This window comes from Gadus morhua, chromosome 23 (genome assembly GCF_902167405.1).
Source record: "Gadus morhua chromosome 23, gadMor3.0, whole genome shotgun sequence".
NCBI classification, from domain to species: Eukaryota; Metazoa; Chordata; class Actinopteri; order Gadiformes; family Gadidae; genus Gadus; species Gadus morhua.
The window spans coordinates 7,612,608-7,632,429 of NC_044070.1; the positions used below are offsets into that span (position 1 = coordinate 7,612,608).

At 41.6% G+C, this 19,822-nt stretch overlaps 1 protein-coding gene across 1 annotated transcript; it reads right to left on the reverse strand.

Moving 5' to 3' along the window:
- Positions 1-79: 79 nt before the first annotated feature.
- Positions 80-19,517, reverse strand: LOC115537321 (arachidonate 15-lipoxygenase B). The gene is made up of 14 exons (XM_030349153.1): positions 19,288-19,517; positions 18,946-19,144; positions 18,690-18,771; positions 17,984-18,106; positions 17,717-17,820; positions 16,900-17,066; positions 13,587-13,733; positions 13,248-13,451; positions 13,036-13,122; positions 12,069-12,238; positions 8,957-9,078; positions 8,714-8,814; positions 8,410-8,580; positions 80-912 (listed from the first exon to the last, which is right to left on the reverse strand). The coding sequence occupies exons 1-14, from the start codon at positions 19,426-19,428 to the stop codon at positions 733-735; spliced, it is 1,998 nt and encodes a 665-aa protein (XP_030205013.1). The 5' UTR covers positions 19,429-19,517; the 3' UTR covers positions 80-732.
- Positions 19,518-19,822: the final 305 nt, after the last annotated feature.

Genomic DNA, 19,822 nt, shown 5'->3' on the forward strand with positions numbered 1-19,822 from the left:
GACAAAATCCTTACCTGACAAAGGATGACTAAGAAATATATCAGCATTGTCAAATGATAGAAAGAAAAACATCATTGCCTTCCAGTAAACATTCTCAATTCATTGCAATTAATAATACAAAGGTTAGAGAAGAAGCATTGATTCTGAGCAATAAGCAAAGTGTTACCTCGCTGCCTTGTTGATGAAAGTACAAAACTAAAAAGATAAATCAAACAATCCAAATGTGTCTTATAATTTTGTTAAGTTAAATCGTAGCATAGTAATGATAGCTCCCCCTTGAATGCATGCGCACTCCCGCAAACTGGGACACGCTTTATATCAGGGTACTTACTGGGCATGACACCTGTGGATGGTCTTGACATGTATGAAGAGCATGAGAACAATGAATCAATGAATTAAAACGAACCACTGAAGAAATGTTGAATGTGTTTGTGTTTTGTATGTAAAAGGGATGCATCATAGTGAAATTGAAAAAGGTGCAGGAGATACATAAGCAGAAGTAAAGAAGCGTTCACAATTGAGTGTTTCAAATGTACTACACATGCCTAATGTTACATTTTTGCAGGAACCAACAATTTCAGAGGAACAAACATTTTGCACACATTATCAGATATGTTCCTCACAGTTCTAAAAAATTAAGAATTAAATGATTCTTGAAAATACTTAATAATTATTCATATTGCATAGTAGGAAAGAGCAGGAATACCCTCCTGCCCCCCATAGCTCATGCTATCAGATGGCTACGCTATTCTCCATTAACGCTGGGTCCAGAAACGTGTACGGGATCTTCAGACCCAAGTTTCTGGCTTCAATCTTTGAATTTAAAAGTCCAAGCTCCCCTTTGAAGAGGTGCATCTGCTGGCGTGGGACTATTTCAGAGAAATACTCTTCAGGGTAGTGGCCAAAGGGCACCTGTTGGGATGAACACATGTTAAATACACATAATAACACACACACACACACACACACACACACACACACACACACACACACAAACGCATAGACCAACAGAGCACATTAATTAATAAGACATTGAATACAACACATACAGAAAATAATTTTTACTCACCACACTATAAATATGACAGGGAGTAAGCCTAAGTATTAGGGATGGGCGTGAGGAATCGATTACTCGAGTACTCCTCGTTAAAAATGAACTCGGTTGGTGGACAGGCAAACTCGAGTTTGCATATACACACACAAACAAAGTTTTCTGAAGCAAAAATGTATCCATTACTGTGTGGCGCCCACTGGCGCGTTCCGTGCCGTGTGCAGGCACGCCAGAATTAAAAAAGTTAAGAGATGGCGGTTAAAGCAAAGCGCAGCGAAGAATTGAAATACTTTAAAGAAATAGGAGATCATAAGGTGAAATGTAAAATATGCCAAAGGAAATCGAGCTACCAGAAAGTACTATGCGGCAACATATGCTCCTGAAACACAACGGTGAATTCGGGAAAGCAGACCCACAGCCAACAAGTGTGTCGGCTATTTTCACCGCCGCAAGACGCAGCTTTAATCCCGGCCGTGTAGAGAAGATCACAACGCTGAGTATTTCCATAGTCCATTTGCTGCCGTTTTATTTGCAGCTTTAAATTATTTGCAATGGTTAGGCTACATATTTCGTTTTGTTTTTTTTAACTGTGATTTTAAACCGTGATTTAAATTGTGAGACGCATATTTATTTTTGTAAGGAAAATGTGTTTTGAACGTTTGCAAAAACAAATAATGATTACATGTTTGGTTGGTAATATTACCGTTCATCATCAGGCCTATTCCTGCTGCAGATGCGTTGCATTCTAAAAATAGATTTGATTAAACGAGTACTCGATTGATCCTCGAGGAATTCCTTCGATCACTCGAGTTTGGAATTTACTACTCGTGCCCATCCCTACTAAGTATACATTAAATACTTGAATAAGATACTCGGGGCAATACCATATAATTAGACTGGGTAGCCCCGCCCATTCTGCCAGCAATTTGAGTTCGCCCAGCACAAGGGTCTGGAGACGAGGAATATATTTCTTTCTGATACCTTTTTGCGGGAGCCAATCACCAAGCTCGTTTTCCACTTTGCATACTATTGGCTGGTTCAACACAATGACGATACGACAGCGAAGCGACGGCAAGAGCCAATCGCGTACAGAGTCAGTTGAACTAGGCCCGTTGATCACGCCTCTTGTGCTGAAGAAAATGACAGCAGCTTCCCCAGACCAACGTGCAATCTACGATTGAGCTTGGTCAGGCAATAGCCAAACTACCATAGTATAGTCAGACCCTCCAGGATTTCGCTATGTTGCGATTTGCAACTTTAACGCAACATCAACCAATCACCGCAAATTGAGTGCGCTGTTGTAATTTTAACCAACCACCGCAGCTTTCCCGCAAATTTGACCAATCAGTGGCGTCGTCTTGAACTGACGTCAACAAACAACCTTCCGCCTCACTTGCGTGTTTACTACTACAAGCGATTCAGGCATTCCTGCAGGATGTGCGCGTCCACCGTTTCACACTTGCCAACTATGGAGGTAGATTTCTGTCTTTATGATGCAATCAAACAGAATAGGTTTGAGAGCAAAAAAATATATATTAATGGAAATCCAAAAGTTTTGTTTGCGAATCCAAAAGTTTTGTTTGCGAATCCAAAAGTTTTGCTTGCAAATCCAAAAGTTTTGCTTCGGAATCCAAAAGTTTTGCTTGCGAATCCAAAAGCTTTGCTTGCTGTTGAGCTGAATCCCGTGGGCGGGACCTACGCCGAAAGATGTAAGACACGTCTCTATTGGCCAGTCTCGATCGGAGTGCCAGCTTGGCAACATCCACAGTTAGTAACGAGAGATCGATGAACACAAATAGTCCTGTTAACTAGTAGCTACTAGTTAACAGGACTATGCACAACGTCATGCAGGCTAATAGGCAGCCTGGGCACGTAACGTACCTATGACTAGGTAATTGAGCTAAGCTAGCAGCTACATGCTGACAAAATGATGTGTACTTTTTAACCCATTACAACATCCACAGATTGTTAAACAAAAGCAATCTACAGGCACCAGTTCAAACATAACATTCTTGCTATTACTATGACTGAAGACATACCTACTAGAGCTGTCAGTTAAACGCGTTATTAACGGCGTTAACGCAAACCAAATTTAACGGCGCTACATTTTTTATCGCGCGATTAACGCAATTACTTTAAAAAAAAAAAAAAAAAAACTTTTTTTCTTTTTTTTTCTTTGGCTCAAAACAAAGAAGCAGTAGCCTGACTGCTATGTTCAAATGACATTTGTTCAAAGCAGTCGTTTAATTGCACTATAGGCTCTTTTTTTGTATCGTCCTGTTTTGATCAGTGTATATGCCAATGTTGTTATCAATAAAAAATCATTTGCACAAGGCAAGCCGATGCACTTCACCATGTTGATAAGAGAATTAAAATGAGAAGAATTATGGGACAAAAAAATCAAGGGATATTTAGCATAGAAAAAGAATTTGCGATTAATCGCGATTAATTAGAGTTAGCTATGACATTAATGCGATTAATCACGATTAAATATTTTAATCGCTTGACAGCTCTAATACCTACGCATTGATTTTCTGTCCTCAAAATTCCTTCAAAACTCCCTCTCTCGTTACTAACTGTGGATGTTGCCAAGCTGTCACTCCGATCGAGACTGGCCAATAGAGACGTGTCTTACATCTTTCGGCGAAGGTCCCGCCCAAGAGATTCAGCTCAACAGCAAGCAAAGCTTTTGGATTCGCCAGCAAAACTTTTGGATTTGCAAGCAAAACTTTTGGATTCGCAAACAAAACTTTTGGATTTGCAAACAAACTTTGGATTCCCATTAATACTTTTTTTATCACATTTATTTTACTTGCAATATTTTTTTTTTGATTGCAGTGTCCATAGTTTTGCTCTCAAATATATTTTTTGATTGCAGTGTGGAAAGTTTTGCTCTCAACCCTATTTTGTTTGATTGCATAATAAAGACACCAATCTACCTCCATAGCCAACAAAATTAACTGCGAAAAATCGCGAAAAGGGGTCAGCTTAGCTCAGGAGGTAGAGCAGTTGTCTTGTAACCGAAAGGTTGCTAGTTCAATCACCAGCTCCTCCTAGCTAAGCGTTGATAGGTCCCTCCCTGAGCAAGACACTAAACCCTAAAGGCCGATCCATACCTTCGGATCCGGACGAAATTCGTCCGTCGCCCCAAACGTTGCCCCCGGAACTACCCTTCATACCTCCGTCTGGTTTCAGCGTTGTTATGGATGTTACGCAATAAATCCTCTAGAGGTCAGTGACTGTCGTTTCAAAAATTAATGGCATCGACAATCGCAAACATGACATCTGTAGAGAGGATTTTGCTTTGCGTCATCCGAAACGGGCAAAAAAAAGTGCAAAAAGTGTGCGTGGCATGTGACACCCCTCACCAACCCGCGGATTATCTCCTCAAAATGTTGTTAAATGACCAGTTACAACTCATTGCCAAAGCAGGGGAACAATAACAATAAAATAAAAATGTCAGGTATATAGTATAATATAAGTACAAAACGTCAAATACTATATATATATATATTAGGGCTGTAACGATGCACAAACTCACGATTCGGTTTGTATCACGATTTTTGACCCACGGTTCGATACATCCCACAATTTTTTGAAATTTAAAAAGCATTTTATTTAAACAACACTTATATACCAATTAACTTAATGTAACATTTAATAACAAATAATTTGGAACACTGAACAGATTTGAACAGAAAGAATACTATTAAAGTATAGCTAAATGAATAAAGAAATAACGTGTGGGAGGATGCTTTTTTCAACTGTTTGGTTGGTTTAGTCAAATATCCTTATTAGCACTACTTATTAGGCTATGTAGCTTAAATAAACCAAAGTCAAGAGCCTCGGCGTCATCCTGGACAACACCCTCTCATTCGCACCCCATATTCACAACATCACCCGGACTGCATTCTTCCACCTCCGCAACATCGCCAGACTCCGCCCATCACTGACCCAATCCAGCACTGAAATCCTAGTTCACTCATTTGTCACATCACGCATAGACTACTGCAACGCCCTCCTCACCGGACTCCCCACCAAACTCATCAACAGACTGCAGATCATTCAGAACTCAGCCGCCCGGATCATCACCCGCACCAAATCATCTGACCACATCACCCCTGTCCTCATTCAACTTCACTGGCTCCCAGTACACTACCGAATCCAATACAAAACCCTACTCCTCACCTACAAAGCTCTCCACAACCTAGCCCCCAGTTATCTCTGCGACCTCCTCCAAGAATACACTCCCTCCCGCTCCCTCCGCTCAACCTCTGCTGGACTACTATGTATCCCCACATCACGACTCACTACAATGGGTGCCCGGTCATTCAGCTGTTCAGCACCCAGGCTCTGGAACTCCCTCCCCCCACACATAAAACAATCAGACACCATTACAACCTTCAAGTCACAACTCAAAACTCACCTGTTCAAACTCGCACACAACGTCTAACTGATCACTGTTTTGATTGTTTTTTTTTGTTTTGTTTTGTTTTGTCTTGTTTTTGTTTTATTTATTTATTATTGCTTATGTTTATTTATTTTTACACAATGTCTTGTTTATTAAAAAATGTATGATGACTATATGCTCTGTAAGGTGACCTTGGGTGTCTTGAAAGGCGCCTCTAAATTAAATGTATTATTATTATTATTAAATAATGACATAATCAGGCCGTATAGAATGCAACATGTTTAATAGCCTAACTTTCAATAGATGGAGAAAAACCTGAAGGTCATGAACGTCGCAATAACGAGGCGTTACGAGTGTGCGCCAGAATGGCAATGTGCGTATGCGTGTGTGAGTGACGTCAGCGAGTGAGTGGACGAGCGAGGAGAGCGAGCGGTAGCGCGTGTGTCTAGTGAAGAAGCGAACGAGTCCGGTAGAATAAAGTACCCATCCTGTCAATAATCGGTGGCCGCTTCATTCCGACCTATAAGCAGACAAACTGCCAGTAAAATCACACAAAACACTAGAGACAGGATCACACAGGCCCCCTCTGGATAAATGTCGTTCATATCGCATATGAGCACTTCGACGGCTGTGGAGAAATGCGATCCTCCGTAGCCACGGAGGATTGCAGTCGCATACTTACGGCATCGATAGGAGGGGGCGCTGTCAGCAGACTATTATCTAGACAAATTATTAGCAAATTTCAATCGGACAATTTGACCGCAGAGTTAGAAAGGGCGTATCGCGCTTCTGCCTTCTCACACCGCGAGACAGGATCGTGGCTTTGAGTATCGCGATTTTCGGTTTGATACCGTATCGTTACAGCCCTATATATATATATATATATATATATATACTACTCTATCTATTTTCGCGAATGGTCTGACTTTTGACTCTATACTGCCGCCTTGATTTCCGGTGGCATAGCTCCGGTTCACCCGGAGCACTCCGGATTCGTAAGCTCAGAGGCGACGGACCCTCCGGGACCGGACGAAACTGTCCGTATCCGTATTTACCGTAGGGTGTGAATGGGCCTTAACTGCTCCTGACGATCTGGCTGTCGCCTTGCATGATTGACTCTGCCGTCGGTGTGTCAATGTGTGTATTAAACGATGTAAGTAGCTTTGGATAAAAGCGTCTGCTAAATGCCCTAAATGTAAATTGTAAAAGCAGTATTCTACATGACAGCGGGGGAAAAATATTTTGCACTGCATGCAATGTTGTGGTAGCCTGGTTCTACCAGACTCTCGTACTTCATTTCATTTCATTTGTATAGAGAGTCTGGACCTAATCAATTGACAAACGTTAACTCACTTGAAGGTGGGTGTCTGTTGAAGTTTAAAATGATTGGATCTGCCCAGTGCCACTCTGGATCTGCCATAACCAATCGCAAACGTTTGGTTGTGACGTATGTCATGCGCCGGGAATCACGCGCAGGTTGTACACAAACCAAACACCTTGCGCGTCTGCACGAAAATGTCTGTCAACGACAGCTGCAGGTTTTGTTCGTCTAATTTAATTTATCAGGGAAAAATTGCACATTGTAAATCAATATTTTATAGTAAGGCCAGAGATGATGTATGCAGTCAACTTTCAAAGCTGGGTCTAATCGTTGACAACACGCCATCGCCATCGTCATTGTTCGCTGATTGGGCGCTGCTGTGGCGGTGTCACGTTAAAATTGTACCGGGGGCGAAAATTGTACCGGCCTACGTCATCTGTTGTTTACATCTTGACAACCTGCCTGGTAACAGACGACGCGATCGTCTGTTGCCGGGCAGGTTGCAAAAAACATTCGGCTCATGTTTCCAAAAGACGAAATAACATAATACAGATAACGGATCGCTAGATAACACTTGTTTTTACTTTATATTTGTATTGTATTTAATTGTTTAATCGAATAGCAAAAGACGACGCGATCGTCTGTTGCCGGGAAACGGGAGATCGCGTCAAATGACGTAGGAAGGTTCTTGAACATTCATAAATGCGATTAAACAATTAAATACAATACAAATATAAAGTTAGCAACGCCAATAAATGTTAATGGTAAAATAAGTGTTCTGTCTTGTCACGCTCAATGAAGGAGTGCAATGAACGAGCATGAAAGTTCGCGAATGTTCAAGAACCTTCCTACGTCATTTGACGCGATCGCCCGTTTCCCGGCAACAGACGATCGCGTCGTCTGTTGCTATTCGATTAAACAATTAAATACAATACAGATGACGTAGGCCGGTACAATTTTCGCCCCCGGTACAATTTTAACGTGACAGCGGCCCCAGAAAACCAAATTACATCCAGCAGGTCCAGACCTAGTACTGAAGGGAAATTCAAATTGAGCGGAAGTACTTAGGCGGGCGGAGCCAGGCTAATGTTGTGGTGGAACATAAGGGGAAATCTTCCATTGATAAGCATTTTGCCACCGTGAAACAGAACTACAGAACTGCAGGCAGGACATCAGACGACGAGGCAGCTCACTATGAGGCTGTTGCATCCAAGTCAATTGCCAGCGCGGAAAGAATCAAGAATCTATATTATTCATAGGACCATTTCTCAGTGTTTTTTATCTTTTAATTAATGTTTTTTTTTTTCAGTAATAACTTAATATTTAACAAATTACTCTGGGAAAATTGCAGTAATAACTTAATATTTAACATCAGCAAAATCGCAACTTTCACTTCCTCTCGCACTGTAATCGCAACAAAAACATTTAAAACACTGCAACTTTCATCGCAACTTTTTGGAAAAGCTCACGCAACATTAGGGATTTTAGGCCTCAACAATCTCAAAAAAGGCCCGCGAAATCCTGGAGGAACTAAACTGAAAATACTCCAGGGGACAGACTCAAGGAAGTAGGTCTACTGAATACTGCAGGATGTACGGTATATATTCTGCATACATGACAACTTACAAAATCACTGGACGGCTTGCTGAGCAGATACATGATAGCCATGCCATGAACGGTGGCGTTGACATCAGGGAGAGTTTCCAGGAGGGAGCTTAAATCTGAAGTTCCCTTGGTGGTCGGCGGGGGGCGCTGTAGGGTCGCTGGAGTGTTGGGCATCCATGATCCGTAGTCAAACTAAAAATAAATCGTCATCAGTTCACATTTTTGTCAAATTTTGGACAAATGCTCAAAAGAAGTGGATCTGAAAAAAACGTTAATTGCCAAGAAGGGACCAAAATAATGATTCAGCTTAGTGAAAAAATCTGACCTGGCCGTTGTTGACTGCACCGTGCTGGGCAGAACAGGTGAAGATCACCATGGTGATGAATTTCACCAGCTCAGCTACAGTGTTCAATCTTTGAGGCATTCCTGAGAATTATACATTTTTATATTAAAGAAAATGTTACTTTGATTAGTGAAAATTAGTTCTGCAGTATGCTTTTTCCCAATATAATTATGTATTTCTTTCGACCACCTAACAATGAATTAATGTATTTGGATTGAAGCTCACCAGATTCTGGCCGTGAAAGGAATCCATGTTCAAAGATCTCCAGAACCCAGGTCTGTAGCTCTGTGTCTCGCTGGACATCAGAGTCATCTTTGTAGTAGTAGCCAAGCACTCCCTGAACAAACCTGTATCATACACATAGAGTAGCAGTGCCGAAGAATTAGATGGCGGGAGCTACGGGGGACTAGATTGTTTATAGCAGGTGCTAATACATTTTGATGCAACAAACAATAAAAGATAATACTACACACTACAATATGATACGAATAAACCAATCAAATCACACAACAAGCAGCAACGGTCATCATCACTTACGCAAATGTAGAATATGATTTCATAGTTTTGTTATAAGTCATTCTGATGTCTTCATATATTATTGTGTGTGTGTGTGTGTGTGTGTGTGTGTGTGTGTGTGTGTGTGTGTGTGTGTGTGTGTGTTAATAAAGGCAACTATCAGAGTCGTGCTTATTATGGGGAACGAGGGTTGCAAACTCCTATAACCTGGGCTGAAGAGCTTTAGCCCCCACTAGCACCACCCCCCCCCCCCCCTTGATTTTTTAAATTTGCAAAGTGTTTTGGATATTCAGTTCTTTCAACACCTCTCAGGCCCCCTTTTCAACAGACTGAACCACAGTCCACCCTGGTGATTTTTATGGACCAGTGTAGCAGCAGTGCATATATTTTCACATTTAACAACGAGACTCCGACATCTTTCCCCTCAACCAGGTTTATGATACAGAACATGGAACCGCATGCACATAGTTGATTGAGAGCCAGGGGTTACGCTCTTTCTCCTTAAGGCTCTCTGATTGGTCGGAAGGAGTGGGCCTCATTGTGAAACTTGCAAATGGAATATCTCTGCACTACTGCTAATTGGCCAATGAAACTCACTCACAGTAGACCGTGTGAGAAATATTCCCCCAAATCATACCTACAATAGCTTTAACATTTATAGGCTACCGTTTAAACCAATAACCAGAAGCGAATTGAGCGACCAAATTGCCGGAAGTCATTCACTTTCTATGGGCAAGAGCGACCAAAGCGACCAAAGCGACCAGCGGCCAAAGTTGAGCGACCAGAGCGTCAAAAAGAAGTTGACAACTTTTAACTTTATGCAAATTACTATGACGCGCTTCAGCGGCCAAACACTGACAGCCAATCGGAATGTAGACGCTCTTCGCTTGCGTGGATCCCAGGGAACACCGGCAGGCACTTTGGTTCCTTCCTACGTACCTTTATTCACTCACTGAACAAAATGTCGGCTGAAGTATTAATCGCGGCTGTAACTGGGCACCCGGTGTTGTACGACCCAACCCTTTTTCAGTTCAGAGATCGAAATGCCAAGGCTCTGGCCTGGGCGGAGGTGTCACGCGTGGTTGGTTGGTCTGGTGAGTGAGTTAATGAAACGTTTGAGATTATTGTAAAATAGGCGCCATACATGCCTGCTAACCGAGATCCTAGCATACTAATCTTCCTTGCTCTGAAAGGGACGATATCGTTTTCAAATATCGAAAATACATACGTTGTGCAAAGGAATAATACGCAGTGCAAAGGAATAATGCACGCATAATAATGCAAATTAATAATGCACGGAACAAACGTGTCACTTACAATGCGGTTTAATTGAGGATAGACAGCTGACAAATGACCATTTAGCTTTTATCCAAAGCAACTTACAATAAGTCATTTGACATAAGAAGTGAAACAATATATTGCTGTAAGTGACATATACAATGATAATGACAGCTGTGTTTTCTGTTTTGTGTTCAATAGTTAATGAGTGCATCAAGAAATGGAAGGGTCTCAGGGACACCTGACACCTGACAGGAAGAATAGGAAAAAGGAAAGGAGGAGGAGTGGTGCAGGGGCAGGTGGAGGGAAGCCATGGAAGTATGCCCGCATAATGGCCTTCATAGATCCATTCATGGAAGACCGCCATAGCCAGACCAACATGGCAGGGCCAGTGAGTGAGAGTGAGGAGGACACAGACCAGGCAGCACCAGGTAGAGCAACGGTCGAGGACCAGGAGGCACCGGTAGATAATCAGGCAGCACCAGGGTGAGCACCGGTCGAGGACCAGGAGGAGCACAGGCCGCTGACCAGCTAGCACCACAGGCCGAGGAGCAGGCAGCAGAAAAGAGCAGGAGAAAGACAGGACGAGGCAGAGACCAGACTCGTGATGCTCTTGATGCGGAGAGGCTCATCACAGCTACAGAGGCTGTTAGCAATCGAGTAGTGAGTCAGAGTCCTCCAGAGGACTCTGACTCACTATTCTTTCGAAGCCTCCAAGAGGATTTAAAAAAGCTGTCTCTTAAGACTAGAGAGGGTCTAAAGTTCGAAATGTACAGGATGGTGTACGAGACCAATTGTCGTGAGGTTGACATGTGGGATGAGGGGAACGGGGTGCAGCTGACAACATTGTGAGGGGTGTAATAGTAAGCTTATTACCCTCGCAGTGCTGTCAGCTGCACCTTGTTCTTCTCCCTCACATGCCATTCACACACACACACACACACACACACACACACACACACACACACACACACACACACACACACACACACACACACACACACACACACACCAATTTTACAACTTTCTTTTGATGTTCTCTTTCACATGTACACAAGTTTGTTTCTTTGTTTGTTAAGTTCCCACCTGTGCACTTTTATCAGCATTTGCTGATTTGTTAAATTGAATAAATATTTCCAAAAACAAGCTGTTGTGTTTATTATTTTAAAATCGACAATGTTATTGTAAAATATAGGCCTATGCTTTGAGGACATTAAATTACTGCAGTTTAATGACATTAAATTACTGCAGTTTTTGAAATCGTCACATAAACCAACTAATCGACAAGACGAGGGATAAATGACAAGGGATATATCTTTTGTGAACAGAAATATTCGCAGCGAAACTTTGTGAGCGTCTTTGACGCTTTGGTCGCTCCTGGTGTGGACGTACGGTTAGGCTGGCATATGTTTAGCTTTTCAAGAGCCGGTTCGATGTTCAGCGCTAACAATTCATTATTAGGCTATTATTGTACAGTAAACGTAGTACACTGGTTTATGTCTATAGTTTGACCGTTTTAATGTTCTACAAGTGTTTCTATTACCTGTTGATGATGTCCCAAATCTGGAAAGCATCGTCTCTGTAGTAGTAGTGGGGCACAGACTCCAGCCCTCTCTCCTTGATGTCATCCCGAACGCAGAGCGAGGTGTAGGTTATAGATGAATTGGCTTTTTGCAGAATCTTTTGCATAGGCTCTCCACCAGAAGCGGTGAACTTGGGAAGCAATTACATTGTGACACTAACCATCAGGGTGGAAAGGATGACAAATAAATCCAAAAGGTCTGGTACAATATCACAAAGACATGAACATTTTTCATAAATGTATATGAAATAAGGCATATGCTATCTCTTCATTAAAGGGGTTCTGCCATGCCTGGCTAGTTCCTAACATAAGAGAGTAGGCCTTCTACGGCTTCCTACCCTGTGGTCCAACTATTTAGCAGAGTTACTGCAGACCCCAATCTTTGTCTCAGAAGGCATATGAGGTAGTGATGATCTTTTCCTTGATTCAGTTCGTGTCGGTCAGTTCACCTAGAGGAATCGGTCAGCATCACTCAGTCGCGTTTCCGGTCGCGGTGTATCATGGAATGCACGGTTCTCAGCTCAGTCAGTCAGACTCAGCTCCTCCCTCATTCTCGTACGATCGTGCAAACGGTCATCAATTAACACGCAACATTACAACCAAGTTCCTCTCAGCTGAGGAGTGCTTCATGTTCGGAATCGAGATGTTGTTGCCCAGGCCAGTCCCTCTTCACCACTCTGCTAACTTAACACAGTGAACCGCGAGTGGGAGTCGAGTCTAGGAGAATGAACGATAGAGACTAACAAGAGAGAACTGAAAGGTTGAATAAGGTCAGTTTGTTCTTGTTAAAGAGTCGTTCCTTCAAACTGATTCGTTCACAAACGACCCATCACTAATATGAAGTGGTTCTCTCTTATACAAGTAAATAGCTGAACGCGACGGTTCCTCTTTAAGGCAACAACATGTATACACACGGTCGGCTCCCTACCTTATTGAAAAATCCACCGTCAGATATGAGTAGCTCCCGAGCTAGGAAGTTAATCTGGAGGGTGTAGCGAGTGTTTGGAACCAGGAGCTAGCCGAAAACAGGGAAACAAAATATGTTTTTTCAGATGCATCATATTGAAAGGTTTTCTATAATGCTCATTTAATTAACATTTTAGATGGAGAGTTTATGAGATTATACAAAACGATGGTCACCTTGTACAGCGGATGCACCATGGGCAGGTTACGCAGGATTGAGACAGAAAAGACTTCTGCCAGAAGATGAGTACGGAGGAGGTGGGAGTTAAGCTGGTGGACCTGGAAATCTGCACTTCTGACAAACATCTTGGCCAACAACCAGTCGTACTCTGAGTCGGTAGGAAAGAAGATGGGGTTGTCCTTTGATGGTTCCTGCTTCAACTATAGAAAAGGCACAGAGCTCACAGAATTATCAGAATCACTTTGATGATATTGGGTGTTCCTAAAAGTTTTCATGAAGTTATATACATCAGCCATAATTTGGGGATTGAATGAAGTGTAAATATCAACCCTTACCTGGATAGCTATGGGCATCAGCTGATCCTTTTTTGGGGTTTTGTGGAGCAGGACAAGTGGGGCCATCAGGTACTGCTGCTTGCCATTAACCTCGTTGGCTTTCAATCCATCCAAGAGTTTGTAGTCACACAGGAATATGTTTCCGTTCTGTTGGAATATAAGTTAACAACATGATTTAAATGAGTAGGATGTTTTTGTAACATATTTTACAACAATGGTGTTCCTGCAAACCTAGGCTGCTATGATAGTTCTGCCTCCGATGTGCGTGCGTTCTAGCATGGTAACTACTATTGGATGGTTGAAAATAGTAACAACAGCTTCTTCTGAAACTGAAAATTGTGTTCATTTACCGAAGCACCTTAGGGAAATAAACTAAGTGTAACAACAGCTAAGGCAGCATAGGCATGCATGAGTAATATACTCATTCCCCGATTCCCCTGGATCCGAACATTAACCAATCACATCGGTGTATCTGATATAGGGGGGCCAGAATGGAGCTAAACAGATGACGACAGCACTGCAACGGAATCAGTCCGTTATCAGTAAATATTGCAAGGTGTCTACGGATGAACAGTTATCTATCTGAAACGACTTTGGCCACTACAATTCAAGAGTTAGACTTGGCTTTTCCTCTAAAAGAGGAACAGAAGACGGCGCTCAAAGATTTCCTTTGCAAGAAGGACGTTTTTCTACTTTACCGACCCGATACGACAAGAGTCTAATCTATCGGTTGGCTCCGCTGGTAGCTGAGCGTATGGGGCTCTGGATACGTCACCCCTTGTATTGTTCTGATTGGTTGTAGTGTTATCCAATTGCGTGCAGCGATATTTTATCGGTCAGATTTTTTAGCTTGGGGCCGCCCCTCGAATTGGGCTATTTGCATTACTCGTTGCCAGACCCCACATATTTCTAGATGTTGGTCTGGATGTTCAGGCTACTGAAAAGCAGTGACAACATTCAAATATTTTTTGACCATTCAGCGAAAAAAAGGCAACAGGCTGACTATCATTTAGGGTGCTAGTCAATGACATGCAAATGCAGACCGAGTCTTCATCAACACGCCCACTGAAGTGGTGTGATAAATACGACTTTCTACTCCTCATTCACATGTAAGATGATTTACATTTCCTACGGAGAAATTACTACCTCAAGGGTAGTATTTCTTCGGGACATTTTCAGCGTACAAATGTCAGGATTTGTTGTTCACACATACGGCCCATCAAGAGAATAGCAAGAGAATATCAGGACTTACACGTATGTGTGAAAGCAGCCATAGTGAAATAAAGCACAGACTTTGGTGGGGGAGGGGGAGAGGGAGAAGGGGCGGGTGCGAGGGCAAGATTGCGGCCGACCTGACGTGAGTGTTTAAGATGTTTTTTTATTCTTAACCAGAAGAATACGTCATTGCGCTTACAAATCTAATTTTCAAATGTCCTGGCCAAGACAGGCAGTAGTAGCCTACAGTCACACACAAACATTATAAAAATAAAACAACTAAAACAGTCGGCAGGGGGGAAGGGTATCAATATCACAAGACATTTCGTGCTGCTCAAGTAGGAGAGTAATATAAAATTTGAGCAAAAAAGTGTAAAGACATTGCGGGAAGCTCAAGGCGGAGAGTAGCAACAAAGTCTAGTCTTGTGGTGGACTCTATAGACATAATTCACCATACTGTGTTATTGACATGTTTTCGTTCTGTGCTATGGGACGCTGTCTTTTAAGATCGCACGACTTGTTTGTTGATATGCCGGTCGGCGCAATGTTTTAAAGATTTTTGGATGATGAAATAAACGACAAGCCGATGCGTTGTGAAATTGTCCCTCACTTCTTTATTGCAATTTCTAGAGTCTAAATGAAGAACGTCGTAGCTTGGAGTGTGTCGACGGTGGGGCCGTTATCTTGATTGTCTTGCAACTTCGGCGTCCGCACATGTGTGTGCGCGTTTGCTTTTGTGTGCAATGTGTGTGTGTATGCGGTGTCTGTGTGTGTGTGCGGTGTGTGTGTGAGCTGCGGGCTGCCTGGCAAATGCGCACTGGACCAGGTGTGGAGGAGCAACTTGACCGACAGGTCTGCTAGTAGTATGATTATATAAAATAAAACAAAAAGGTAACGCTTAACATTAAGTGTAATTTACACATGTAATAAATGATGTATTAACCGGTTACTGTATGTACTTAATATAAATTAAGGCACTTCACATTTTTGCCTATTCCAAGCGTTCCTTACCACTAACCCTTAAAGTGTAATTCCGGCAATGAACACCAAGACCCATAAAATAAGCCCTCCAGACAATTTTTTACGTTGATAATCGAGTATAGAGCTTGCCCGCAGCAATATAACAGCCCAAATGGCTTCCATGTTATTGGCTAAGCACAGCGAACGCTTCGAGTTCAGCATTTTTTAACCGCTAATATTGCTCAAAATAGCACCAAACCTCTGCACTAGCATGACTAGTCCCTACACATAAAACAAAGCATCAAGAACTTAGTTAGCATACCAGGAGTTTATTGAAAAAGGCTTTTTTCCAAGTCTGTGCCTTACCGGTAGGTCCATGTTCCCAAGAAGTCCACACAAGTCGACTACCGGCTACCAACCATTTTAACTGAACATTCTTCCCTCTTGATACTTGTTTTAAATTTGTAGGTGTCTCTATTATATTATTTACGGTAGCCGGTAATCGATTTCCTGGAACCATGGACCTACCGGTAAGGCACAGACTTGGAAAACAGTCTTTTTAAATAAACTCCCGGTACGCTAACTAAATTGTTGATGCTTAGTTTTATGTGTAGGGACCCTAGTCGTAATACTTAAGAGGTTTGATGCTATTTTGAGAAATATTAGTGGTTAAAAAAATGCTGATTTGGAATCGTTCGCTTTGCCCCTATCCAATAACATAGAAGCCATTTGGGCTGTTGCATTCCTCCGGGCAAGCCTTATACTCGATTACGAAAAAAAGTGTCTGGAGGGCTTAATTAATGGGTCTTCATGCCGAAAAAGACCCTGGGTTCAATTTTCCCCGGAATTACACTTTAACCTTATAACTTATTAAGTACATGTACAACCTTATTGGTTATAGTGTTACATTGGTTATTTACAGTATTTACTTGTGGAATAATGGTACTATAACAGCAAACTATAATGTAAAGTTGGAGCAACAAACGGCATCGAAAACCAAGATCGACTGTCGGATTACATTTTGTGTTGCCCAACATGCCCACATAGTTGCGTGTTGGAGCTTGTTGAGGCCGTGTGCTGTGCAAGCAACAATGCATGTTGAGTCCTTCAAAGATCACCATTCAGGGGAATCACACACCTGCATCTCTTCTGCTAGGCTCTTCCCGCCGTCGAGGAACACCATTTGATCGGTGACAGGGAAGTTTTCCGGCAACACCGAACAACGACGGATCACCATTGGGTTGACACCGTTTAGAAACTGGTAGCCAAATAGAGAATCCTTCATCCAGTTCTGCTGAACGTATTCTACAAACAGAAGGCATGGTGTGAATGCATTTACAGAGGCTTAGAACACACTTATTCAAAACATTATTTAAATAAAGCCAATCTAGATACGATTTGAGGGTTGTAAAGAGAGAGGGCGCCAAAACTAGTAATACTTGACTGTAAACATCTACCCCACCCTACTTCCCTCTATGCTCTGTACCTCCATACGCTAGAGGGGTTAGCATAGCTGGTAGCGCTCTAAAATCCAAATCGTCTCACACTGAGACAGGCGGGCTTGTATCATCTCTTTGACTCATACATCGATTTGTATTGTAATTCTTGTTTAAAGTCAGAAACGTCAATGAAATCTGAGCCCAGGCTAGCTTAAGACACAGGAGATTATACTGTTTTTACCAATAGTCAATTTGCATTAATTATGCTCTTTTCTGTTCCGCCACGTTTCTTTAAAAAACAATGAGTGACCTTTTAAACCCCAACGTTAAACCCATACGTTTAAAAGTCACCCAATAAATTCTACAAAATTGTGTCCCCATTTCTCAATGTTTACAGAATTACAATCGAACAGGCCTCAAACGGTTACCATCCTACCTACAGAGCCTTCAATATCTAAATTAAAAATACATGAGCCATCAACATGAGCCATCAACTTAATGTGAAGCATTCTATACCAGACAGTGCAGTTTGTTTGTGGCGGAAGACTTTGCCAATGTCATCAATGCTCGTCCACTGTTCTTTACAATCCGCTAGTCCGTCGAGTTTCAGCTCTATCAGCCTGGACCGAGAAAATACAAAAGCCTTAAGCATAGTACCACACTTATTGATTAAGCGTTGACAATTCTTTGTCTCAAATAAATAATGAACATAATTAATATAAGACAAGAAGAATAATAAAATAATATTAATAAACAATAATAAAGACAACAAAAAAACTATACCCTTGTAAATTGGTGAATCCAAACTCCACTTCTTTAGTGAAGGAGAAGCGGACCTCGTCAGGCAGAGTATGAACATTGTCAATCTTCATACATTGAGGAAGGCCCGCTAAATAAATGTTCCAGCTAGAGAAAATAATATTATATTATACATATGATATACTCTACAAGTACAACAATACAATAATAACAATTCAGTCCTATCAAATAGAATAGTTAACCTATGGTATGGTGAGGCCTCCACACACCAAAGCTAGTCCAAAGCTTGGAGCTAGTCCGATGCAGAATCTGATTGTAAAAAATGACTGCTTCTGTCACTCTTTTACAATTAGCAGGCTTATATTGCTGTCAAGGCTTTTGATTGCTACAAAAGCATTGACACTTTTGATAGAAGTTATCTGCAAACCCATAACTGACAGTCACAATTAACATGGGCACCATGTGTACAACCCCTATTTGGCCATTTGAGTCCATATTAATTCATTTCCGATCTACTGCTGTGCTACCAAAGTGTTTTGTGATCTTGGTTTGCTGCTTTGTGAGCGGATCTCATATAATCTCTACATTAGGCCCACTGACTCCGCAACAAACAAATTGCATGAAGGTCAAGGTAAATGATCCAACTTCATTGCGCAAGGAAGCAATAAATATTGAAAATAAGCACGTGAATTGTGCCATTATAAATCCATTATGACTATATATTACATACCAATACTGTTCTTTTCTCAGTTTTAACTCTTCTGTTCTGCTATGGATCGCAAGAGGATCGGTGTCATCAACCACTAAACAAGCTGCAACAAAAGAAAAAAAAAACATACAAGGTACAATATGCACAAAAAGTTAACGTGTAACTTTAACGGCTGTAGGCAGCATAGATAAATATTTATGCTTATTTAAAAGTGAATTCATCAAGCCATGCTTTTTTCAGGTAGGGGTTAGGTAAGCATAAGGTAAGTTCCATGTACCTGTGGCCTCTCTGAACTGATGTACTTCATCGTCAGTGATCCAGCGATGGATGGGGAAGTAGAAGGTCTTTCCTTCAGGGGACTTGAGCTCCACCTTGGCAGGGTACCAGGAGTCTTGTGGCAGCAGAATACCAGAGCTTTTTTGCAGCTCAATCAGTACCAGTTTGCCAATGGAGCGGTCCACCTCAATTTCAAAATCCTACAGGTGGACAGGACGAGAGAGAAGTATGATATAGCAGCTTTTCATAAGTTGTAAACATTAACCTTGACATTAATTAAATGAAGTCAAATAAGCAAGTTGACAATATTTGTACTGAAATGTATTTAAAATGACAAACTTACAGAGTCAGGGTATGAGAGAAAATGCGGGAGGGTTTTCCTTTTGCTCTCCCCATCTGTCCCCACTACTTTAATGGAGATATGATCAAAAGATCCCGCCCAGAGACGGTCTTCAGTCGTTAAGACCCCTTTGTATTCAGGCATCTTTCCTATGTAGTGTTAACGTTAGAGTGGTACACTCACATGAAGAATATTAACATGAGATAGAAGGCCTTACCTTGTGATGTAGCCCTCTAAAGTCATGCTTGGTATTTTAGATTTGCCTCCCTTTTATACTCATATTTCAACTCCACCCCTCCTGATGTAACACACCTGGGTTACGTCACACAGTTTAACTCTTCAAATGTATCTTTTTTTATCGGAATCAAACATTTGAAAGCAATTATTCTGGCCAGCCAGAATAATGTTTTTTTTATGGGTTGCATACTTTTGTCCATTTCACATCACAAAATAAATTATTTTCACTGTTATTTATATGGAGTATCCATATAAATGACAGACAAATTTGTCATTTATTTATTACTTTTATTTTTTCAAT

What these genes read in the sequence shown, in the direction of transcription:
- LOC115537321 (XM_030349153.1), bottom strand. Translation starts at nt 19,428, where the DNA reads ATGCCTGAATACAAAGGGGTCTTAACGACTGAAGACCGTCTCTGGGCG. An exon ending in TCAGTTCAGAGAGGCCACAG is followed by an intron (nt 18,772 to 18,945) that starts GTACATGGAACT and finishes CTTTTGTTGCAG; the next exon opens with CTTGTTTAGTGGTTGATGAC. An exon ending in CAAACAAACTGCACTGTCTG is followed by an intron (nt 17,067 to 17,716) that starts GTATAGAATGCT and finishes TTCTGTTTGTAG; the next exon opens with AATACGTTCAGCAGAACTGG.